Below are 25,874 nucleotides of genomic sequence, written 5' to 3'. Positions count from 1 at the left end.
GTACTAATCTGAAGGCGTTTTATCGCCTGCCTGTGCGTCATAGACGACCAGACAGGCGTTAATGCGACCTCTGAAGACACCTTATAAAAGGGATTTAAATCCGCTTGCAACTTTGGAAAGGGGAACATTCCGCAGACGCGTATTTTGCTGATTTTTCCATATTGTGGAGATGAATCGGGAATCGGAACAGAACCGGGACCAGAAACTGGGGGCGTTAAAGAGATAAAATGCCCCGGACAGAAATCAGTCCATTCACATATAGAAGATTCCAGAACATCACCCACTGCTAGAAGGGAGACCGCCGGGGGTCGTACAGGGACACAACATGCCTCGTGCGCCCCCTGCAGGCCGGGCAGGAAGCACAGTGAGGGGAGCAGGCAGCATGGAGGCCTGTGGCCGGTCACCGCGGCCCGCACTCCATTACAGCCGACAGGAGCATGGACGAGCAGCACACAGCCCTCCCCACAGTCCCCGAGGGCTGAGGACCCGGCACTCACCGCTCACCCGGTACATATTGCCGCCATCTTTCGCTCTCCCGCGCACAATAACTCGGGGCGCCGAGTGTGTTTCCGGTGCCCGTGGTGGGGGCGGGGATACTTCAAGTAAGAAGAAGGAGGAGAGGGAAGGACTGAGCGCAAGTGCAGCTGCAATGTAGACAGCCTGTCACTGAGCGCAAGTGCAGCTCTGATACTGCCCTTTCCCCAGCTCCGTCCAACTCGCTGCCACTGTAGGTTAGAACGATGCATCCCGTGAACGTATCGTACTAATCTGAAGGCGTTTTTTCGCCTGCCTGTGCGTCATAGACGCCCAGACAGGCGTTAATGCGACCTCTGATGATGGGTATATAAGCACTGGACAATGGGATCGTGGATATGTATGATGGGTATATGGGCACAGGACTTTGGGATGGAGGGTATGTATGATGGGTATATGGGCACTCGACTATGGGATGGTGGATATGTATGATGGGCATATGGGCATGGGACTATTGGATGGAGGATAATTATAATTTGTTATAACTAACCACAGTTAGTTACTATGCCTGGGCAGCGCTGTTCTCTTCAGCTAGTTGAATATAAAAATGATTAATAAAGAATATATGCTAAAAACACTTTAATCTTTATTTCAAAAATAAAGAAAAAAATAAAATAAACCTCAACCCAACCCATAAAAATACATCTTATGTAAAGAATTAGAATAATTTAAAGAAAAGCTGAAAATCCTAGGGTTTCATTCAAACCATTTGGACTTAGAGTACCCAGCCGATAGATCCATCTGCTTTCACATTGAGCAAGTACTCTACCTAAATCGCCACCCCTCGATCCTAGGTTGATTTGATCTATGGCCTTAATCACCAAACCTCTAGCATTGCAATTATGATGAGCTTTGAAGTGTCTAGGGAGTGGCTTTAAGGAAATAATCTCATCACAATCTTTGGCCTTTTCTATGTCTGACATGTTTGCGAGTTCTTACCTTGAGCTCCCTTGTGGTGAGGCCTATATATATCTTCTGACTGGGACATTGCGCGTAATAAATTACGCCCACGGAATGGCAATTAAGATGTTTCCTTATTTCAAATTTATGAGATCCATCAAAATTGGAGAATGCAGTAGCTTTCGTATGATTTAAACAGGCCTTGCAGAGACCATGAGGGAAAAAACCTGGCGTTCCAATCTCCGATTTTTTTTTTTTTTGGCTGAAGGTTCAAAGTGACTACGAACTAACGTGTCTTTGAAGGTTCTTGACCTCTTTGCAACGAAAGATGGTTGGTCAGGTAACAAACGGTTCAAGATAGGTACCATCCAATATTAAAACTTTCCAATGCTTTTGGATTATTCCTTTTAGATCATTCCATTTATCATTGTACGTACTGATAAAACGTACTTGATCCTGATTTTTTTGTTTCTTAGAAACTGAAGATCCGTACAAAAGTTCATTGCGTTTTAAGTTTTAACTGCTCTCACATAACCTCTTTATATCATCCTTTTGCTGTATCCTCTGTCAGTAAATCTCCTTGTAAGATCCATGGCTTGTTTCTGAAAGGAATCTTCTGAACATATTCTCTTTGCCCGAAGAAACTGTGCCATGGGAATTCCACGAATGGTGGAAATCGGGTGAGAAGAATCTGCTGATAAAAAAGAATTAGTGGCAGTGATTTTACGAAGGATAGCTGTGCTTATAAGGCCATTTGAATTGATACTCAATTTAATATCCAAAAAATCTATCTTTTTACCATATTGAAAGGTTAACTTAATGTTCTTATTGTTGTTGTTTAACTGTTTAATCAAATTGTTAAGACCTTCCAAGGGGCCATCCCAAAAGAAGAGAACATCATCAATGTACCTCATCCAGTTATGGACATGGTCCATTTCCTGGATGAGGTCACTCTGGAACACCTCCCTCTCCCATGCCCCAAGAAATAAATTGGCGTACAAGGGGGCACAAGAGGCCCCCATCGCTGTACCCTGTATTTGGAGATAATGATGACCATTGAAAATAAACACATTATGTGTCAATAAGAAGTCCAATAAGGTCAATTAGCTCAATCAAAGTTTTATCTATGGAACTGCTTCTTAGAAAAAATTCAGCCACCTTTAGTCCATCTTGGTGGCGAATAGATGTATACAGGGACTCCACGTCGGCTGTCACAATCAAAGTATTCTCATCCAGATCAAGCCTCTGTAAGGCCGACGTGGTGTCCCTGATATAAGATGGTAACTCCGCCACCAGAGGCTTTAAAAAATAATCAATAATTTCCCCAGTAAGTTCACAGGGTCCGTTGTTACCTGATATAATGGGGCGGCCGGGAGGGTCCATCGGATTTTTGTGTATTTTCGCTATTAAATATAAGGCAGGAAGTCTAGGTTTGTTGTTTTGAATTTGATCCAATAATTTCTTAGAGATGATTCCCTGTAGATAAGCCTTGTCTAAAATATCAACCAAAAGACTCTGAAAAGAGGATAAAGGGCATGTCACACTAAGAGATATCGCTAGCAATATCGCTATAACTAGTGACGTTATAGTGATATTGCTAGCGATATCGCTATGTCTGATACTTACCTACAACCCGCTCGCCCGCTGCTTATTGCAGATCGCGCGAGAACGTCCAGGACTGGACGCGTGGAGCCGGGCGGGAGGACGCAGGGTCGCCTGGTCTGACAGGTAAGTAGCGAACCCCGTCCCCAGCGATGTCGGTAGTGAGATCTGCCTATGTAGCAACTCACTAGCGACTACTTAGCGATGCAGCAGCGATCCTGACCGCGTCATATCGCTGGTCGGGATCGCTGGTGCATCGCTATGTGTGACAGTACCTTAAGGGATTGAATGTTAATCTCTTAGGCTAGTTTCACACTAGCGTTTTTGAGCGCAGCGACGGCCCGCGCACGGCCGCCGCTAAGCCCTGCCCCCTGCCGCGCCTCCGCCGGTAGCTCCGCCTACCAGCGCATGACGCTGCATGCGCCCTGCGTCCCCTATCTTTATCACTGGGGGCGCAGGCCGTGCGCAGTATGCGTTTGGCGGCGCATGCGTCCTTTTGACGGTGCGCCGACCTGCGCCAAACGCAACCTGCTGCAGTTTGGTTGTGCCGGCGCACCGTCAAAAAGGCGCATGCGCCGCCAAACGCATACTGCGCACAGCCTGCGCCCCCAGTGATAAAGATAGGGGACGCAGGGCGCATGCAGCGTCATGCGCCGGTAGGCGGAGCTACCGGCGGAGGCGCGACAGGGGGCGGGGCTTAGCAGCAGCCGTGCGCAGGCCGTCACTGCGCTCAAAAACGCTAGTGTGAAACTAGCCTTATAACATTTTGGATCATCTAACAAAATATTAGCCTGCTTTTCATATTGGGAGGTTGGCTAAATGACTATATTTCCCCTATCTTTTTACTGTCCTGAAATATAAGGCTATGTGCACACGCTGCGGATTGGTCTGCGGATTTAGCAAAATCCGCAGGTCAAAAGACCTGCGAATTAGCCTGCGGTTTATCACCTCCACAATGGAGCAGATGGCAAACCCCAGCGGAATCCGCACAAAGAATTGACATGTCAATTCTTTCTGCAGATTTGAAACCGCTGCAAGAACCACGCAGAAAAATCCGCACCATCTGCACTGCGGTTTCAATTTTCCATAGGCTATAATGGTACTGTACATCACCTGCAGTTCTGCTGTGGATCCGCAGCAGAATCCGCACCGTGTGCACATAGCCTAAGAGAATATCATCCCCATACAGGTGACAATCCAGCAGATGATAGCTGTACACTATAGCTGACAACATGCTAATAGATTGTGGGAGCTCCCTCTTTAATCTAATTGACACAGCGAGTTCATGATTGTGTGGTCCTGATGTTTGCCATAGCAGTTCATGGCCAAATAGCGGCCTTAGAGTCTCCCGAATATAGTGGTCAGTTCAGGAGTTAGCGACATTTAGGTGGTAAACAAACACTTTTTCATTCCTGCTATACCACTTTGCATTAATTCCTGAAAATCACCTGAAGGGTTAATAAACTGACAGAAGTTATCAATATGTCAGGGGGTGACGTTTTTAAAATGGCATCATGTTTGGGGTTTTCCAATATATAGCACCCCCAAAGTCACTTCAAATCTGGATCGGTCCCTCAAAAAATTTTGTAAATTTCCTTGAAAAAATTAAAAATTACTGCTACATTTTTAACCCCTTCCTGACCTATGACGTACTAGCCCATCCACGTGATCCAGGCCCGTATGACCATGGACGGGATAGTATGTCATCAAGATCAGCTGCACTCCCAGGGGGAGCGCAGCTGATTGCGGCCAGGTGTCAGCTGATTATCATAGCTGACACCCAGCACATTAACCCCTGGCACACTGCGATCAAACACAGGGGCCATATTGAATCCGGGGGCATGCTTCCCTGAGCCCCTCGGAACAACGCAATGTGATCGTGTTGTTCCAAGGGCCTCCTTCCTGCAGGCCCCCAGATCCAATATGGCCGCAAGAGCCTTCCGAGTCCTGCAGGGAGAAGGCTTCTCAGTGCCTGCTCTCAGCAGGTACTGAGAAGCCTCCTGCACTGCCTGTCAGATCGCTGATCTGACACAGTGGATCTGACACAGTGCACTGCAAAGTGTCAGATCAGCGATCTGACACTTTATAGTAATGTCTCACACTGGGACAAAGTAATAAAATTTAAAAAAAAAAAGTGTAAAAATAATGTTTAAATTCCTAAATAAATACATAAAAAAATATTCCCTAATAAATTCTTTTTTTTTTTTGTAAATAAAAAAAAGAATAAAAGTACACATATTTAGTATCACCGCGTCCGTAACGACCCGCCCTATAAAACTGTCCCACTAGTTAACCCCTTTAGTGAACCCCTTAAAAAAAAAAAAAAAAAAAAAAAAAAGGCAAAAAACAATGCTTTAAACGTGGTACCACTGAAAACGTCATCTTGTCCTGGAAAAAACGAGTAGCCCTACAGCATCATCAACGAAAAAATAAAAAAGTTATAGCTCTCAGAATAAAGCGATGCAAAAATAATTATTTTTTATATAAAATTGGTTTTATTGTATAAAAGCGCCAAAACATAAAAAAGGACATAAATGAGGTATCGCTGTAATCGTACTGACCCAAAGAATAAAATCGCTTCATCAATCTTACCACACACGGAACGGTGTAAACGCACCCCCCCCAAAAGAAATTCATGAAGTGCTGTTTTTTTTCATTCTGCATCCCAAAAATCGGAATAAAAAGCGATCAAAAAATGTCACGTGCCCGAAAATGGTACCAATAAAAACATCAACTCGTCCTGCAAAAAATAAGACCTATCATGACTCTGTGGGTCAAAATATGGAAAAATTATAGCTCTCAATATGTGGTGATGCAAAAACTATTTTTTGCAATAAAAAGAGTCTTTTAGCGTGTGACAGCTGCAAAACATAAAAACCGCCATAAATAGTAAATCAAACCCCCCTTTATCAACCCCCTAGGGGAAAATAATACAATGTATTTATTTCCATTTTCCCATTAGGGTTAGGGTTGAGATTAGAGGTGGGTTAGGGTGGAGTTAGAATTGGGGGGTTTCCACTGTTTGGGCACATCAGGGGCTCTCAAACGCGACATGGCGTCTGATCTCAATTCCAGCCAATTCTTCGTTGAAAAAGTCAAATGGTGCTCCTTCCCTTCCAAGCTCTGCCATGCACCCAAACAGTGCCCCCCCCCCCCCCACATATGGGGTATCAGCCTACTCAGAACAAATTGCACAACAACTTTTGGGGTCCAATTTCTCCTGTTATCCTTGGGAAAATAAAAACATTACAGAATGCTGTAGATAAGCCCCTGTTGGCTGTGGCCGCATCTCATAGGCCAAAATGAGGTGACAGATTCCCTTTAGTGTTTTAAAAATGGTGCTGATGCAAGGCAGGCATGTGGGAAATGTTATTGATTAATGTTTGTGTGCTATGACTATCTGGATTGAAGGGATAATCATTCAAAGTCTGAAAATTGCTATTTTTTTAAAATTTTTGTCACGTTTCTGATATTTTTTGTAAATAAACACAAAACATATCAACCTACATTTACCATTATTATAAATTATAAAATCAATGGCATTTGTTGAAGCTTTCTAGAGTTATTACCACATAAATTGACACTGGTCAGAATTTAAAAAATTGAAAAATTGGCCCCATCACTTAGGGGTTAAAAAAAATACGAATGGCTTCTTACATTACCTAAGAAAGAAGCTATTTTAATTGGGGAAAGAAAGTATTTTAATTGGAAAAATAAATTGAGTCCTACAGAAGTTTATTATGAATTCCACAGAAGTCCTTGAAGCTTGCTTTGTTCAATTAAAGGGAACCTGTCACCACTTTTTTGGGCTACCAGGTAAAAATATTCAATTCAGTGTCACCTATGCATTACACAAGTACTTTTGATGCCCCTTGACTACCCTCGTATGATTCATAAATACCGTTTTTATTCCTCCCGCGCTGTATGTTAATATGGTCGGTTTGATGGGCGGGGATTATTGTCCGTCTCTCCCCCTCTGTTGGCTTGCTCTTCGCATTCCTTTCGTGGAATTTCTGTGTTCGTGTAGAGTTTTGGCACGTGCGCATTCAAATGGCCTCTCGCGCATGCACAGTATGCTTTGCCCAACTGTGGGCAAAGCAGAATAGCAGTATTGCGCATGCGCCAGCATACGCGATTGCTTTCTATGGCCCAGAAGTATGCCCAATTCTGTTTTTCAGGAAACCTACAGACAGAAAAAGGGCGGCCCTCTCCCTCGCCTCAGTTGGTTTCCTGTCCCTGACAGGGAGACCCTTTTCAGACATACCTCAGGATGAAGACACATGGATATGCCCAGGTCAGGCCCAGGACTACTGACCCTAATATCCCACATCATCCCGTCAGCCAGGGCCACCGGACTACTACCCCTAATATCCCACATCATCCCGTCAGAGCCACCGGACTACTACCCCTAATATCCCACATCATCCCATCAGAGCCACTGGACTACTACCCCTAATATCCTACATCATCCCATCAGCTAGAGCCACCGGACTACTACCACTAATTTCCCACATCTTGTCAGCCAGCGCCACCGGACTACTACCCCTAATATCCCACATCCTCTGGTCAGCCAGAGCCACCGGACTACTACCCCTAATATCCCACATCAGCCTGAGCCACCGGACTACTGACCCTAATATCCCACATCATCCCGTGAGCCAGAGCCACCAGACTACTACCCCTAATTTATTCAGTCGCCATGACAGCACCACGAGACCACTAGAGAGGATCCACCCTTCAGGGACAGGAAACCTACAGACATAAAAAGGGTGGCCCTCTCCCTTGCCTCAGTTGGTTTCCTGTACCTGACAGGGAAACCCCTTTCTGACATACCTCAGGATGAAGACACATGGATATGCCCAGGTCCGGCAGGCCGGCCCAGGTAGCGGGGGTGTCCTGAAAGCACCCACGGCAGGGGGACTGCTGGTGACGCGGCAACAAGGCAAAGCACCCTCCAGGGGGAGGGTTGACTTTAAGGGGCCCGTCGCCACGCTTTTTTCTCCCGGATCCTTGCCCGCTGGTGGTGACTGGGCAGGTTCTCCCGGCCGTGGCGGTGCATGGTGTCTGCGCGTTGCTCTGCCGTGTGATGGGGGAGCGACGGTGCGGTCTCGGCGAGTGACGCGCCCCAGAAGGGGGCGGTCCCTGATGACGCGGCCGGGCAGCGCGGCACTGCAGCGGACCGGGGGTCGCCAGCGGGCGGGGGGAGATTTCACCCGGCGGACGCAGTCTGGCGGTGGGTGCTGTCTCGGTGGAGGGAGGCGTACCAGCACGCATTATAGTACCGGGCCGGCCACCTGGATTCGCCTGCTGGCCCCATCCGGGGAGGGTATCATTGGGGGAGGCCGGCTATTTAAAACAGCTGCCATAATGTCCAGGTGCTTCCAGGCCCATTTCTTAAATGGATTCACCGTAGCAAGAGAGGCAGCAGCAGTATCTTTCGCCGGAAGACCCGCAGCACCTTCTCTCAGAAGCCCCATGGATCAGCTTCTCAATGGCGGTCTAGTGGCAGTAGCCGCCTTTCAGGAGCTAAGACCAGTCAGAAGTCCTCAGGCCGCAGAAATGTATCATCGGCTGGGATGGACCCCCCTCAGACTATGGTACCACTCATTTTCATGTCACGGGTAAGTGATCTCCGAGAAAGTTAACTTGGTGATATGTTGTCTCTCCTTATGTTCCCTCTCTCCTTATCTGTCAGGAGAAAGAGTTCCGCTAAAACTAAGCACAGGGAGTGTGCTGAGTGTGGGTTCCACTCCCAGATGGCCACAGGAAAAAGCTGTGCAGACCGTGCATTCAGAACTTAGTAGCGGAAGAGACTCCAAACCTTACCACCACTCTGAGGGAAATGGTCAGACAGGAGGTCACGGGTACAGTTAAAACCCTTTCACAGGAAAGACGGTTTAGGGAGGAAGATCCCAGGACCCTGGTTTCAAGTTCTGGGAGTGACTCAGGGGAACTAAAATCAGATTCATCAGATTCATCCCCTTCATCATCGTCATCTTCGGAGGCCAGAGCAGGCCACTCATGCTTCCCGCTTGACCAGATAAATCGGCTTGTAAAAGCGGTGAACAGTACTATGGGGATTGAAGAGCCGCTTTCTGAAAGATCCATGCAGGATGTGATGTTTAAAGGACTAGACAGGAAACCTGTAGATCCTTTCCTGTGATTGACAAAATAAATTCCCTGATTACTCGGGAATGGAAAAAAAACCAAAAGGAAGGGCTCTTTACCGCCAGCGTTTAAAAGGAGGTACCTGTTTGAGGAGACAGCATCAGCCGCATGGGATAAGGCCACAAAACTAGACACGGCTGTGGCCAAAGTTAGTAAAAGAACCTCTCTACCATTCGAGGACTTAGGTAGTTTAAAAGACCCGCTAGACAGAAGGGCTGATGTGTTCCTTAAAGGGTCTTGGGAAACAGCGAGATGTCTTAGGCCAGCTATTGCAGCCACGTGTACAGCCCGTTCTTTAATGGTGTGGCTTGACCGCCTAGAGGAACAGCTCAAGGACAAGGTCCCTAGAGATGTGATTCTATCCTCCCTTTCTATGATCCAGGGTGCAACGGCGCTTCTTTCGGACGCATCAGCGGACTTTGTAAAACTTGCAGCCAGACCGGCGGCCCTTTCTAATGCTGCCCGCAGAGCTATATGGCTGAAGTGTTTGCCAGGAGACATGCAGGCCAGGTCAAAACTGCAATATTCCGTGTGGAGGAGGACATCTATTTGGTTAAGTGCTAGATGAGCTTTTGGAAAAGGTGGGCAATAGCAAAAAAAACGGTTCCCTTACTTGGGGAGACCCTAATACAGGCGGGATTCTAATAGAAGGTGGTTTGACCAAAGAAGGTCGACTAGACAGAACCAGATACGACAGCAACAAGAGAAAAGGTAGAGGATTTATGTTCAATTCCTCCCGTGACCACAGAAAACCGCAATGACTGCCAGAGGCAGACTTCTACACTTCTATCCGGCCTGGATAAATATTTCAAATAGCTCTTGGATTCTTAGCGTCATTAAGGCGGGGCTAAAATTCGAATTACAGAAAACACCTAATAACTAATTTATTTTGACTCCTGTTCGTTCTTCACCTACAGAACAACTGGCGCTAGAGTCTGAGGTCCGGGAACTTCAGCAGAAGGGGGTCCTGGTGAAAGTTCCAGAGGTACAAAGAGGTAAGGGATTCTACTCCCCCCCCCTCTTTCTGGTCAAGAAGCCAGATGGCTCCTTCCGCACTATTAATCTCAAAGGCCTCAATAAATTTATTTTAATTCGCTCTTTCAAAACGGAGTCTGTAAGATCTGCCATAAAGCTGTTATTCAACGGGTGCTTCATGGTGGTTTTAGACCTTAAAGACGCTTACTATCATGTCCCGATACACGTAGACCACCAACAGTTTCTAAGAGCAGTTTCTTTGGGTGGAATGGTAAACCATTTCCAGTTCAGGGCGCTTCCCTTCGGGGTCGCCGTTGCACCCCGAGTTTTCACTAAAATTATGGCAGAAGTTATGGCACACTTACATGAACAGTGATACAGGAAAGATATATATCTTTGTACCGTGTTAGCCAGTAGATAGAAGAATATTTAGAATTGAGAGTCCTCAGTGGTTGATACCTTTTAATGGCTAACTGAAAAGATGGTAACAAGTTGCAAGCTTTCGATACTACGCTAGACTAATACAAAATCTGAAGGATAACATATTTATACAAAAGACAGCACAGAAATAACCCAATAGTCTTTCCATGAAGACTTTGCAGGCATTTAATCCATCCTGGTGTGGGATATTAGAGTACAAAGATTCCACATCCATGGTGGCTAGGATGGTTCCTTCTGGTAGGGGACCTATTGCTGCTAGTTTATTCAGTAGGTCAGTTGTGTCTTGAATGTAGCTAGGTGTATCCTTTACCAGGGGTTTAAGAATACCCTCTACCCATCCAGGACAGGACATTCTTGTGATCCCTTATCTAGACGATCTGCTAATTGTGGGACACTCAGAATCACACTGCACCGCCCAATTAGGGAAAGTAATATCCAGCCTTCAGGAGTGAAGGGCCTGTCACACTAAGTGATATTGCTAGCAATATCGCTATAACATCACTGGTTTTTGTGACGTTATAGCGATATTGCTAGCGATATCGCTATGTCTTCCGACCGCTCCCCCGCTGGTTATCGCTGATCGAGCGAGAACGTCCTGGACCGTTTCTCGTCGTCAGCTTCCTGCTGGGCTTCCTGCTCTGTAGACGAGCGACGCGGGTGGGAGGACGTCAGGATCGCCGCGTCTGACAGGTAAGTAGCGACCCCCGACCCCTGCGATGTCGCTGGTGAGATCTGCCTGTGTGTCAGCTCAATAGCGACCACTTAGCGATGCACCAGCGATCCTGACCGCGTCATATCGCTGGTCGGGATCGCTGGTGCATCGCTAAGTGTGACAGTACCTTTAGGATGGATTATTAATTTTAAAAAATCACGGTTGCAGCCCCTGGAAGTTCAGCAGTTCCTCGGCCTTGTCTTAGATTCTAAGATACAAGAATGTCGGTTACCGGAATCAAAAGTGGGCAGTATTCAGCAACAGACACTCAGGCTAAGTGCACACACTGCAGATTCATATCTGCGGAACCGCAGGTAAAATGACCTGCGGATTGGCCTGCGGTTTTGCCCTGCGGTTTGCCACCTGGACAATGGAATAGGTGGCAAACCGCAGCAGAATCCACAGAAACAATTGACATGCTGCGGAAAAAAAACCGCAGCTTTTCCGCAGGTAAAAATCCGCAGCATGTGCACAGCAGAATGTTAATCCCATAGGATAACATGCTACTGTACACTGTCTGCAGAACTGCTGCAGTTCTGCTGCGGTCAAAACTGCAGCGGAACCGCAGCAAAAACCGCAGCGTGTGCACATGGCCTCAGGGTGATAAATAACCCATCGGTCACACTAAGGGGGGCAATGTCGCTGCTGGGCTCACTTCATGTATACCAGCAGTTCTTTGGGCCCAATACCACACCACCTTGCAGTGGGACGTGTTGCACAAAACCCGTTGGCTAGAGGGTCACCTAGAGTCGATTTACATTATCCGTCGATACCATACAATCGCTACGATGGTGGATACACATGCCAAACCTACGTAGGGGACTTTGCTGGGTAAATAATATCTCTCGAATCATAACTACGGATGCTAGCCCCAGAGGTTGGGGGGCGCATATGGGAGATATGTGGGTCCAGGGGGTGTGGACACCATCTGAACGAAACTGCTCATCTAACCTAAAAGAGCTGCTAGCGGTGGAGCAGGCTCTAAGTGGTTTCCTTATGTCCTTACAGGGCGGACACGTCAGGCTACTCTCAGACAATCAGGTAACGGTGGCCTATATTAACGATCAGGGGGGAACTCGGTCCAGATCGCTAATAGAGGTGACAGAGCATATCTTTCAGATAGCCGAGGTTCATCAAATATCACTTGCGTCCCTCCATATAAAAGGAAAACACAATATCAGGGCCGATTTCCTAAGCCGCAACGAGCTCAAACAAGGAGAGTGGGTACTGAATGGAGCCATCTTCGAACAGATCGTGCACATGTGGGGGTGCCCAGACATAGACTTGTTTGCCAACAGTTACATCAGTTAGGTTCTTTGGATCCCAGAGAAAACCCGTACGCAGTGGACGCTCTCCTGATCTCATGGAACTTCGACCTGGCTTACGCCTTCCCCCCACTGAATCTAATACCGATAGTGCTGAGGAATAGTCGAGAAGACAGGGCTCGTGTTATCCTGATAGCACCATTCTGGCCCAGGAGACCGTGGTTTCCTTGGCTGAGGAAGATGTCTGTTTCCCAGCCATTAATTCTACCGGAGCTCCTAGATCTCCTCTCCCTAGGTCCAGTTTTGCATTCCGCGAGTGTCCAATCTACATCTAGCGGCTTGAAATTTGAAGTTGCACTACTGAGGGGGAGGGGCTTCTCCCGAGGGTTAGTCAACACCCTATTGAAAAGTAGGAAGGCTTCTACGACAAATATCTATATCAGTTTAGAAAAAATTCTCATCATTCTCGGGGGCGGAGGTTGGTCAGAAAGTTCGTATTAACCAGATACTGGAATTCCTGCAGAAGGGGTTAGAGATGAGTCTAACCACGAGTTAGAGTCCAGATTTCGGCTCTAGGAGCACTATACAACTGTAACTTAGCGCGCAATTACTGGGTAGTCAGATTCATCAAAGCAGCGACTAGATCCAGACCCATCATTTAGGCTAGTTTCACACTAGCGTTAAGTGGCGCAGGGCCGCCGCTAAGCTCGTGCGCTGGTATGCTTTTGGCGCACAAAAATGCAACACGGTGCGTTTGGCGCACGTCGGCGCAGCGCCAAAAGGGCGCATACGCCGGCAAAAGCATACCAGCGCACGGCCAGCGTACCCAACGCTAAATATAGGGTATGCTGATCGCATGCAGCGTCATGCGCCCATAGGAGGAGCTGACCGGAGGAGGCGCGGCCGGGGGCTCTGTAATCCAACTGAGGCAAGGGAGAGGGCCGCCCTTTTTATGTCTATAGGTTTCCTGTCCCTGAAGGGCGGATCCCCTCTCTCGTGGTCTCGTGGTGCTGCCATGGACTCCTGAAAAAACACAGCTACCGGTAAGTAGCTAAGCATATCCCACATCATCCCGTCAGCCAGAGCCACCGGACTACCACCGCTAATATCGTACATCATCCCATCAGAGCCGCTGGACTACTACCCCTAATATCCCACATCATCCCGTCAGCTAGAGCCACCGGACAACCAGGGCTGTGGAGTCAGTAAGCCAAACCTCCGACTCCAACTCCCTCATACATGGCTCATGTTTGTGATAAATTTACTGTAGTAAAATGGTAACATCAGGCTTTCAATCATTATTATGATACAATAATCAAGCCATTTAGAAAGAACATAAAATATATTTATTGGAAAACAACTTTAGAACAAAAAACTTTTGCATATTTAGTTTATTATACACTATGCAGTAAAGTGGGGGAAAAAAAGTTTTCAACCAAACGTACTGAATAGCATTTGTGCAGTCTATAAATTTCTTCTGAGAAATAGTATCACCTCCATCAGATCTTCCTTATAGATGACCTCAAATCTGACCTAATTATTTTAAGGCTAGAGAACAACCTCTCTACACTAACTTGGGTTGGTGGCAAAGCAGTAGCCACATGGGCAACATCTCTTACAATTTCAGGGTATAAAGGAATTGCCTTGTGCACAGTCAGTTTTGATGAACGATTGAACTCTTCTACTTCTTTGAGAGCAAGTGAAAAATGTTACTGAAATAGGGTCAATCTGTTTTCTATGGGAGTGGAATCTTTTTCCCTGTGGCAATGCTTTGCCTGTTCCATGTCATCCAAATACTTGTCAAAATCAAATTCCTCAAATGATGAGGGGATGAAGGAAGGAACGGCAGGACCCGAGTCCTCTTGCTCTTGGTCGTCCTATAGCCCACTCATCCTAACTGCTACCTCAATCAAAGCTTCTTTTCCTTTAGTAAGCTGTTGATCATCCAGCAATATACGATGACTCGGGTCCACATAAACAGCTGCCAGAAGAATTTTATTTTCTAATAGCTGTGTCTCTCTCCTTTTCATTGAAGCAGCAATGCCATCTGCGATTTAAACAGGCAAAAGAACAAGTTCTTCCACTCCTTTATAAAAATGCCAGAAGTTAAATCCTCAGCTTGTAACTTTTTAGTCACTGTAAATGGGTGATGAAGCAATTCCTTCAATTCAGCCACCTGTGTCCATTGACCTCCATGTAGTGTTACCTGAGGGTTGGCCATATCTACAAGGAAGGGTGTCAGCTCAAGCAATCGCTCAATCATGAAATAGGTGCTGCCCCACCAAGTGGCTTGAACCACAATTGTCCTTTTCCAGCACATCTCTTCAAGATGGAATCAATTTTAGGGATCTGGCATCAATAGCCATTTTCCTCACTTTGCTAATCAGAGTTCCAGCATGTCCCTCTTGCAGACTTATCTCTTATTGCCAGCTGCCTGTGTGTGCACACCAGAGGGCATGTGATGAATAGGAAAGAGGTGTGAAGCAGCTTTAACAAGATCATCTAATTGCAAAGAATCATTTTGCTGTTCTTCTGTAGTAATATCTGTTTGTTCCTTCGTTATGGGAACAGGACTGGGGCCTTCCATCTCCAACATACTGAATGTGAAATGTTATTCTAGCTGCTGTTCACCTTCATTATGCTCATTCATTAGTGTAGTTGTACTTATCATGTTTGAAGCATTATCAGTTACAGTAGCAAGAACCTGTTCTTTTTTGAGTTTAGAATCTTGCAGAACTTTTTCCACTAAGGTCTGGAGAAACTGGCTGCTGTGATGAGCTTTAGTGTCTTTTACTGCCAGTGTCTTAGTAACAATTTTTTTTGTTTACCACACGCGGAACGGTGTAAACGCACCCCCCAACAGAAATTCATGAAATGCTGGTTTTTGTTCATTCTGCGTCCCAAAAATCGGAATAAACAGCAATCAAAAAATGTCATGTGCCCGAAAATGGTACCAATAAAAACATCAACTCGTCCCGCAATAAATAAGACCTCACATGACTCGGTGGGTTAAAATATGGAAAAATTATAGCTCTAAAAAGTGTCTTTTAGCGTGTGACAACTGCCAAACATAAAAACCCGCCATAAATAGTAAATCAAACCCCCATTTATCACCCCCTTAGTTAGGGAAAAATAATAAAAAAAATGTATTTCCATTTTCCCATTAGGGTTAGGGTTAGAGCTAGGGTTAGGGCTGAGATTAGGGTTAGGGGTGTGTTGGGGTTAGGGTTGGAGTTAGAATTGGGGGGTTTCCACTGTTTAGGCACTTCAGGTGCTCTCCAAACGCAACATGACATCTGATCTCAATTCCAGCCAATTCTGCGTTGAAAAAGTCAAATGGTGCTCCTTCCCTTCCAAGCTCTGCCATGCGCCCAAACAGTGGTTTACCCCTACATATGGAGTATCAGCCTACTCAGGACAAATTGCACAACAAACTTTGGGGTCCAATTTCTCCTGTTACCCTTGGGAAAATAAAAAATTGGGGGCAAAAATATAATTTTTGTGGAAAAAGATATGATTTTTTTATTTTTGTGTCTACGTTATAAACTTCTGTGAAGCCCTTGGGGGTCAAAGTGCTCACCACACATCTAGATAAGTTCATTGGGGGGTCTAGTTTCCAAAATGGGGTCACTTGTGGGGGATTCAACAGTTTAGGCACATCAGAGGCTCTCCAAACGCGATATGACACCCGCAGACCATTCCATCAAAGTCTGCATTCCAAAACGTTACTACTTCCCTTCCAAGCCCCGACGTGTGCCCATACAGTAGTTTTCTCCCACATATGGGGTATCGGCATACTCAGGACAAATTGAAAAACAAATTTTGGGGTCCAATTTCTCCTGTTACCCTTGGCAAAATAAAAAAATTGGGGACTAAAAGATCATGTTTGTGGAAAAAATATTTTTTTATTTTCACGCGCGGGCGTTATAAACTTCTGTGAAGCACTTGGGGGTTCAGAGTGCTCACCACACATCTAGATAAGTTCCTTGGAGGGCTAGTTTCCAAAATGGTGTCATTTGTGGGGGGTTTCCACTGCTTAGGCACATCAGGGGCTTTCCAAATGTGACATGACGTCCGATCTGAAATCCAGCAAATTTTGCAGTGAAAAAGTCAAACAGCGCTCCTTCCCTTCTGAGCTCTGCCATGCGCCAAAACAGTGGTACCCCCCCACATATCATGTATCAGCGTACTCAGGACAAAATGTACAATAACTTTTGCAGTCCAATTTCTCCTGTTACCCTTGGTAAAATAAAAAAAATTGGACCTGAAGTAATTTTTTTGTGAAAAAAAAGTTAAATGTTCCTTTTTTTTAAAACATTCAAAAAATTCCTGTGAAGCACCTGAAGGGTTAATAAGCTTCTTGAATGTGGTTTTGTGCACCTTGAGGGGTGCAGTTTTTAGAATGGTGTCACTTTTGGGTAATTTCTATCATATTGACCCCTCAAAGTAACTTCAAATGTTATGTGGTCCCTAAAAATAAAATGGTGTTGTAAAAATGAGAAATAGCTGGTCAACTTTTAACACTTATAACTTCCTAACAAAAAAATTTTTGGTTCCCAAATTGTGCTGATGTCAAGTAAACATGTGGGAAATGTTAAGTTTTTTTTCTGTGCCATATCTCTGTGATTTAAGAGCATAAAAATTCAAAGTTGGAAAATTGCGAAATTTTCAAAATATTCGCCAAATTTCCATTTTTTTTCATGAATAAACGCAAGTTATATCAATGAAATTTTACCACTAACATGAAGTACAATATGTCATGAGAAAACATTGTCAGAATCACCGGGATCAATAGCATTCCAGAGTTATTACCTCATAAAGGGACAGTGGTCAGAATTGTAAAAATTGGCCCGGTCATTAACGTGCAAACCACCCTTGGGGGTTAAGGGGTTAAAGGAGCTGTAGTCCGGATTGCGTTCGGAGTCATGAAGGGACCGACTGGCGTAGGCGATCACCTTCTCTCTTCCGTCCTGCATCTGGGACAACACAGCCCTTGCAAGCTCCTGTCGGTGTGTCGGACAAACGTTTGCGAAAAATCCACGTAAGCCAACACCTGGGCCTTCGTAAGTGCTGCTTTGAGGTCTTGGAAGGCTTCCTCCTTCGGCTCTTGCCATTGAATCTTCCAACTGTTGGCGCCGGCCAGGGTTCCTTTCAACAGGTCTTGCAGTGGCCGGGCTCGGCGGGCAAAATTCTTCACGAAACAACGGTAATATCCAGCCAGACCCACAAATGCCCGCACATCCTTTACCGTCTCGGGAGTAGGCCACTCCTGTATCACAGTGACCTTCTCCCGAGACGGTCTTATGCCTTCGGCGGAAATGACGTCCCAGATACTTAATCTCCGTGCGGAACAGATGGCACTTTTGGGGCTTCAACTTCAACCGGTATTTCTGTAGTCAGCCGAGCACCTGGCCTAGGCGGTACAGGTGGCCCTCAAATGTGGCGGCGTAGATGATAATGTCGTCCAGGTAGATTAGTGGCCTCGAAATTCAGGTCACCCAAGCACCGCTCCATTAGCAGTTGTAAGGTCCCAGGGGCATTGGCCAGGCCGAAGGACATTCAGTTAAACTCAAACAGCCCCCATGGGCAGGATGAAAGCTGTTTTGGCCTGGTCCTGTTCCGACATGAGTACCTGCCAGTATCCGCTGGCCAGGTCCAGGGTGGAGAAGTATTTCGCCTTTCCCAAGACAGACAAGGATTCCTCTATACGGGGAAGCGGATGAGTCTTTGAAGGTGCAGGCGTTCAGCTTTCGATAGTCCACGCAGAAACGCAACGTGCCATCTTTTTTCCGTACCAGCACGATGGGGGCGGCCCAGGGGCTTTGACTTTCTCGGATAACCCCTTTTCGCAACATTTGGCCCAACAGTGTCTTCACCTCCTGATATAGCTGCGGGGGAATCTGCCTGTAGCGTTCTCTGATAGGGGCCGTTCCTTCGGAGGGAATTCCGTGAGTAATGGCTGTCGTGCGGCCAAAATCATCTTTGTGGCGGGCAAATACATCTCTGTATTGGCCTAGGAGAGCCTCCACCTGTTGCACCTGGAACTGGCCTAGTCCGGAGAGTTCTTGCATTTGTTCCAAGATTGCTCGGCCCTCTTGAGCAGGTAAGGGCCTCGAAGTCTGGGTTGAGTTTACAGTCGAGGCCCAGGGGTTCCCCGGGCATAGCCCTAGCTGCAGCTTCGGGGGTGGTGACACCACCTCCAGTGGCTTTACCATCTTGGCCATCTCGCTGCGGGCTCTCACAATGATATCTTGGTCCTCCAGATTGACGCAGCATATGAGCACTGTCCCCTGCCTCACGGAAGCCAGGGCGCGGGCAACCAGAAGCCCCGGGGGTAGCTGTTCGGGAAACGATGGCTCCACTTGCACCTCCACTCCGTCCAAGGGTACATGGGCTCAGACGGGTAGCGAGATCACTGTCTGACCAGGTGGTTATACGAGCTGTGCCGCCATGGGCTCGATCACTTTGCCCATCCCTTCCCCCTCCTGGCAGGTCTCCTGGACTTGCGTCCCACGCATCAACTGTTGGAAGACCTTCCCCTGGGGGGTGTGGGTGCTCCACTGTTTCAGAGTCTCTTGGGCCGGTTCACTGAGATGGAGGCTGCCAAATTCTTTTAGTACGTTCATTCCCAGGGTGACGGTGTGTCCATCGTCCACCTCCACTCGGGTCAGGACCACACACCGCAGCCGCAGTGTGGGGCAGATCGGAGATGGCCGCAGGTCCCGATGTGGAGGCCACGGTGTGGGGCAGAGCGGAGGCGGCCGCGGGTCCCGATGCAGAGGCCGCATCTGCAGTGTGGGGCAGAGCAGAGACGGCAGCCTATCCCGCTGACAGGGTCGATGGTGGTATGTGGACTGCCCGTGGGGAAGTGCCGCCTAGAGCACGGGGGGTGCTGCGCCTGGAGGTGCACCGTGGCCCGCGTTCTGCAGCGGCCTGGAGAGAGGCTTCTGCTCCGAGCACACAGTCGGGGCCCTCTGCTCAGTCAGGTCAGGTCCTGTCTCTCCTCTCTCCACAGTGCTGACTCACATCTGAGGGGAGAGGTCTGCTCGGCTCCTCCCTCCTATGTCTCGTCTCTCTTCCCGCCCAGTGCCACTTGTTTACCTGCACCGCTTGTATTATTGTCGACCCGCCCCCTTTTTGCCTGGTCAAAGGTCGGTCCTGGCCTGCAATCGTACCCCTGGGAACACGGGTGACAGCCTTCTTAGTTCCGGCCCGGAAACACAGCCGGTCCTCCTTCCTGGACCCACTCCCCTACACTCAGGGGTGAACCTAGCCTCTCTGCTGCCTGAGGCGAACAGCAAAATGACGCCCCCCGCACACAAAGTAAATTTTTATATCTATATTGTAAAACCGAGTACAATAGTGGACATTTTGAAAAAAAAATTGTCCAAACACAAGGATGTCAGCGCCATCACATGCACATACAAGAACAACACAAGTATCCAGAACAAGGATCATTAATAGCAATAATAGGCCTGGCACAGGGCCGGACTGGGACAGAAATGCAGCCCTGCAACACAAATCCCACCAGCCCACAAACTATAGCACTCAGCCCCGATCAGTGAATTTTTGCTATACTTTGTCGTCCCCTCATCATTCTCTTATAGGAGTTATTTGAAGAGGCACATGTCAATGGCACCACAGTGCGTATGATTGACCACAGCTGCATTTACATGGTGCTCTTCAAAGCTACGTTTCCCAGGATCATGGAGGCCCCAGCGGTCAGATCCACAACAAACAAAGTCATCCCCTATCACCACATAATGCTCCATACAGTATTATGGGCCCCATATATTACTGCATACAGTATTATGGGCCCCATATAATGCCCATACAGTATATTGGGCCCCCCCATATATTACTTCATACAGCATAATGGGCCCCATATAATTCTCCCCATACCCTGCTGCTCTGGTCTCCTCAGTGTATTCTGATCCTCCGCACTGCTTGGCACAGGGACATCATTATCTTTATGTATATAATTGTCCACTTGGACCGATAGTAATAGTCATTTGTTTGTACCCTTTTGTCTGGGGCTGGCCCACTTTATGGGGGTGCTCAGGGCATATGGTTATACACCAGTATAAAGTATGAAAGGCTCAATGTGACCAGTACCACCTAGTTTCCTACCCCTCATATTCTACCGGTACAGTGGGCACACTGACTGGTACTGAGGAAAAGCAAGAAAGAACAGAGAGAGAGAAAAAAAGAAAACAGAAAGAAAGAGGGGAAAGAGAGAGAAAAAAGGGACAGAAAAAAACAGAGAGAAAAAAAGAAAGAGGGGAAAGAAAGAAAGAAAGGAAGAACAGAGAGGGAGAAAGAGGGGAAAGAAAGAACAGAGATAAAGAGAGAACTGAGAAAGAAACAACCGATTAAAGAAAGGGGAAAGGAAGAAAGAGGGGACAGAAAAAAACGGAGAGAGACAGAGAAAGAAAGAGGGGAAAGAGAGAACAGAGAGAGAGAGAGAGAACAGAGCGAAAGAACAGAGAAAGGGGAAAGAAAGAACAGAGAGAGAAAGAGGGGAACGAAAACAGAGAAAGAAATAAAAAGAACAAAGAGAGAGAGTGGACAGAAAAAAAGAAGAGAGAGAAAGAGTGGAAGAAAGAACAAAGAGAAAGAAATAGGAGAAAGAACAGAGAAAGAGAGAGAAAGATGAGAAAGAGAGGAGAGAAAGAATGAAGGGAAAAAAAGAGAACAGAGAAAGGAAGAACAGAAGGAGAGAAAGAGAACAGAGAGAGAAAGAAAAAGCAGAGAAAAAAAAGAAAAAGAAATATTATAGAGATAAAGAAAGAGAAGAAAGAAAGAACAGAGAGAGAAAGATTAGAGAGAGAGAGATTCTATAAAGATACTATAGCGGGCCCGGCTCCCATTGTAGTGCCCACCTGAGGCTCCCGATGCAGGACATATCATGATCCACTCACATGGCCGGCATCCCCGATTCTAAGGCGATCCCGCTGTCTTCGCTGTCGGAGGAGACGGTGATGGATCTGAAGCATTCCCTGAAGTGCCTCCATGGTTCCGTCACAATCTCCTCCCGAAATTACCTCATTTCCGGTCAGCTTCTTGCACGTCACTTCCGGTGGAACGTCATGTGCGAATTTTAAAGTGTTCCTCGGGGCTCCGCCGTGTACTCCTGTGTCCGTGGGAAAAGTAAGCTCCCGGCCGGGGCAGAGGGGCAGACTCTCTCAAAATTGGGACTGTCCTGTTGGGAGGTATGGATGCACCCCACCATACACCTTGTACACGTATGGCTCCGCACACCTCATACACACACGGTTCTGCTTTTTATGCCTCGTACACACGGCTTCGCTCTGTACACCTCGCGCACACACGGCTCCACTCAGTACACACATGGCTCCACTCTGTAAACCTCGTACACATGCGGCTCTGCTCCGTACACCTTTTACACATGTGGCCACGCTCTGTACACCTTGTACACACATGGCTCTACTCCGTAAACCTTGTACACATTCGGCTTTGCTCCATACACCTCGTACACACGCGTTTCCACTCCATACACACGTGGCTCCACTCCATACACACATGGCTCTTCTCCGCTCCATACACACATGGCTCTGCTCCGCTCCATACACACACAGCTCAGCTCCGTATACTTCGTACACACAGGGCTCCATTTTGTATGCCCCATACACACACAGCTCCACTCCGTACAACCCTTACACACGCCGCTCCGTACACCCCATACACAAGCTGCTCCACTCCGTACACACGCGGCTCCGCTCCGTACAACCCGTACACACGCGGCTCCGTACACCCCGCACACACACTGCTCCGCTCCGTACACCTCGTACACACGTGGCTCCACTCTGTACACCTCGCGCGCACACACACACGGCTCCACTCAGTACACACATGGCTCCACTCCGTAAACCTTGTACACATGCGGCTTTGCTCCATACACCCCGTACACACGCTGCTCCGCTCCGTACACACGCGGCTCCGTTCTATTTTTTATGAGCTCATTCTTTCAGTTTTGTTTGTACTGTGTTTAGCATTCTAGGTTTTTAAATGGAACTGTTTTTCTCTTTTCAGTCCACTAAATGTTGGATGGGGGGGGTGTAATTAACCTTTTGTTTGTTTGCAGGAGTGGGAGAAGAAAGAGAAGAAACCCTTGGCCATTTAATTAACATGTGTGCACAGTAAATAGTTTGTTTCTGCAGTACTGAAACAGGAGTCCATCTACCTACGAACAAATTTTATTTAACTTTTATTTTTTGAGTTTTTCACATTTTTATTTTTGTTTTTTTTTTGGAGGGGAGCTCCCGTGCATATTGGGTTTTGAAGAATGTATATGTTAAAGAAATGATTTCAGTGAATGTTTGTTTGTTAATGTCGGTCTTTTGTTCTTGGTATACCTTTGCACCTACACCTAAGTGCAGTATTAGCATGCAATACAAATATGTGGTTACCCAAAGTCTGTTTGTTTATATGTAAATGAGAACATTTCCTGCTAACTGAATGAATGCATTAGGTGAAGCCAGAGTGTGTGTTGATGCAATGTGTATGTTATGATGTAAAAATAATAATTTGCTAGAATTGGGTTAATAGTATATTGGTTTGGGTTCCGTTTTCCCTAAAAAAAAAAAAAAAAAAAAAATGTGGAAACATGTAATTGTACTGATTTTGATTTAGTAGTAACGTTATTACGCAGCTCCGCTCTGCTCCGTACACCTTTTACACACGTGGCCACGCTCTGTACACCTTGTACACACATCGCTCCACTCAGTAAACCTTGTACAAATGCGTCTTTGTGCCGTACACTTCGCACACACGTGGCTCCACTCCATACACACGTGACTCCACTCCGTACACACACGGCTCTGCTCCATACACACACGGCTCTGCTCCGCTCCATACACACACAGCTCAGCTCCGTAAACTTTGTACACACAGGACTCCATCTTGTACGCCCGATACACACACAGCTCCACTCCGTACAACCCGTACACGCGCGGCTCCGCTCCGTACACCTCGAACACGCGCGGCTCCGCTCCGCACACCTCGAACACGCGCGGCTCCGCTCCGCACACCTCGAACACGCGCGGCTCCGCTCCGCACACCTCGAACACGCGCGGCTCCGCTCCGCACACCTCGAACACGCGCGGCTCCGCTCCGCACACCTCGAACACGCGCGGCTCCGCTCCGCACACCTCGCGCGCACACGCTGCTCCGCTCCGTACACACGAGGTGTCATGATCCATGCTGGATTATGACAGGTTTTGAATAAGTAACCTTTTTTTTTCCTTTGAGCTGGTTGCTTGGAGTTGGTTTTGCCCCCGGTGGCCATTGGGGTTATTGCACGGTGGTGTCTTTTGTTCTAGTTTGCCCCCGGTGGTGGTTAGTGTTATTGAACATGATAATGAAGCAGGTGTGATTTCTTGGGTCCTGCCTATAAAGGTGTAGCAGGTGGTTTCACTCACTCTTGGTGATAATGCTCATTTCCAACCAAGACTGGTGAAGGAAGGAACTACAGCGAGCAGCTGAGGGGAGCTCTGGTGTAAAGTCTGGTGAAGGAAGGAATTACAGAGAGGTGTTCCTTGCAGCTCTGACAAAGCTTGGAGAAGTAGCAGCTATTCTGGAGGAAAGCTGCATTCTGGTGGTGGACTCTGTTGCTGGGAGCAATAGCAACAGAGCAAAGCTAAGTGATGTTTCCCTGTTTGTATTTTTCCCTGGTGTGTATTAGTACAGCAGTGGGGCCAGTGCCTGCACCACCCAGCTCCCTAGCAAGGGATAGGTGTAGGGTGTGCTAGGGTGACAGGTTCCGGCTTGGCGACAGGTGAGGAGCCTGTATAGGGAACGTTAGGAGTGTGAGGGACACTGACTCAGGGGAGTGCAGGAGGTCTCCACGTCCCCGTTCCCTATCGCAGGGCCCAACGTTGTAACTGTTTCCCCTTTCCCCGTGTCATGTTGTTTTAGTTAACGGCCTGCGAGTCGTGTCACACAGGACAGTTACATGTGCCGGGTCTTGCTGTTTTAGTTACCGGCCTGCAGGTCGTGTCACACAGGACGGGTCCACGTGACACACGGCTCCACTCTGTACACCTCGCACACACATGGCTCTGCTCCGTACACCTCACACATGTGCGGCTCTGCTCCGTACACCTCGCACACGTGCGGCTCCGCTCCGTACACCTCGCACACACATGGCTCTGCTCCATACACCTCGCACACACATGGCTCTGCTCCATACACCTCGCACACGTGCGGCTCCGCTCGGTACACCTCACACACACGGCTCCGCTCTGTACACCTCGCGCACACATGGGTCTGCTCTGTACACCTCGCACACGTGCGGCTCTGCTACATCCACCCTGTAACCCCCCCTGACCCCACACATATACTTTCCTCATTCAGCACGATGACAACCAGCACAGCAGAGTCTTGCATACACTGAAGCCTCTGATCATGTGACCTCGACTCCTCCCCTTCTGTGACCTCATCACAGGTCCTGTGGCAGAGAATAGAACATAGCGGCAGAGCAGGGACGGAGATCGATAGACCGAGGGCTGATAAGCACAGGACCTGTGATGAGGTAACAGGAGGGGAGGAGTCAGAGGTCACATGATCAGGGGGCTCTGACTCCTTCCCTCCTCTGATCTCATCAATTACAAGCCTTTGCACGCTACCAGCAGCATCAGCGTGCAGAGGCTAAATTGTAGGTGCTGCAGGTAGCAGAGTGCATAATGCCGCTCCCTGTGCAAAGCAGCTGTCTGCCACCTGAGCCACAGGCTCAAATGGCCTCATTATAGGTGCGCCCCTGCCTACACTACAATTGTTATTGCAACTACTTCCACTAGTCAAAAAACCATGGCATGGGAGAATAAATTCTTTTTCTACAAAACCTTTATCCACCTCCTCTAATTCAAACAGATTACATCTAGAACAAAAGAGGAGGGGATACCTAGTTCAGAGCATAATGGCTGGTTTTAAGTACTTAATCAAAACTTTCCCTTCAACATCCTGCAGGGGGCACAGCTTGGCAATTACATCTGTGTTACCTCTCCCCTAGCTCAATAGAGACTACTACTCCTATAATGAGATTTCTTCTCTTGACTTCACACAGAACAGAGCACAGACACTGAGGACAACGATTCTGATTCATCAACACAATTTTACAATACGTCAGTCACTCAATCCACGCTCCACACTCGCTGTGCTTGTGGGGTGGTGTGTCATGGGTACTCAGCCTTGCAGCAAAGGTTCTGTTGGTCATCGTTTTGCCCACCCTGCTTGTGCATTGTTCCTGCAGCAGTGGT

General features: G+C 47.5%; 1 protein-coding gene and 1 long non-coding RNA gene across 3 annotated transcripts in view; one reads left to right on the top strand and one right to left on the bottom strand.

The window, feature by feature from the left end:
- Positions 1-1,098: 1,098 nt before the first annotated feature.
- On the bottom strand, positions 1,099-8,268 carry LOC141073868 (uncharacterized). 2 transcript variants are annotated; one of them, XR_012227080.1, is made up of 2 exons: positions 7,870-8,268; positions 1,099-2,125 (listed from the first exon to the last, which is right to left on the bottom strand). It is a non-coding gene; the product is annotated as an uncharacterized lncRNA (long non-coding RNA). The 2 variants fall into 2 exon arrangements; XR_012227081.1 differs by lacking the exon at positions 7,870-8,268 and adding an exon at positions 7,301-7,421.
- A 135-nt stretch (positions 8,269-8,403) lies between these two features.
- Positions 8,404-25,874, top strand: part of LOC141073762 (HLA class II histocompatibility antigen, DQ beta 2 chain-like) — a 52,152-nt gene continuing 34,681 nt past the window's right edge. Inside the window, exons 1-3 of the mRNA XM_073561163.1 lie at positions 8,404-8,466; positions 8,573-8,657; positions 10,122-10,199. Coding sequence (XP_073417264.1) covers positions 8,404-8,466; positions 8,573-8,657; positions 10,122-10,199 — 226 coding nt within the window. The remainder of the gene's footprint in view (positions 8,467-8,572; positions 8,658-10,121; positions 10,200-25,874) is intronic.

This window comes from Dendrobates tinctorius, unplaced genomic scaffold (genome assembly GCF_039654945.1).
Source record: "Dendrobates tinctorius isolate UK_male_01 unplaced genomic scaffold, ASM3965494v1 ptg000315l, whole genome shotgun sequence".
Classification (NCBI taxonomy): Eukaryota; Metazoa; Chordata; class Amphibia; order Anura; family Dendrobatidae; genus Dendrobates; species Dendrobates tinctorius.
Note: the sequence above shows the minus strand (reverse complement) of the source record. Positions and strands in the feature narration are given on the sequence as shown.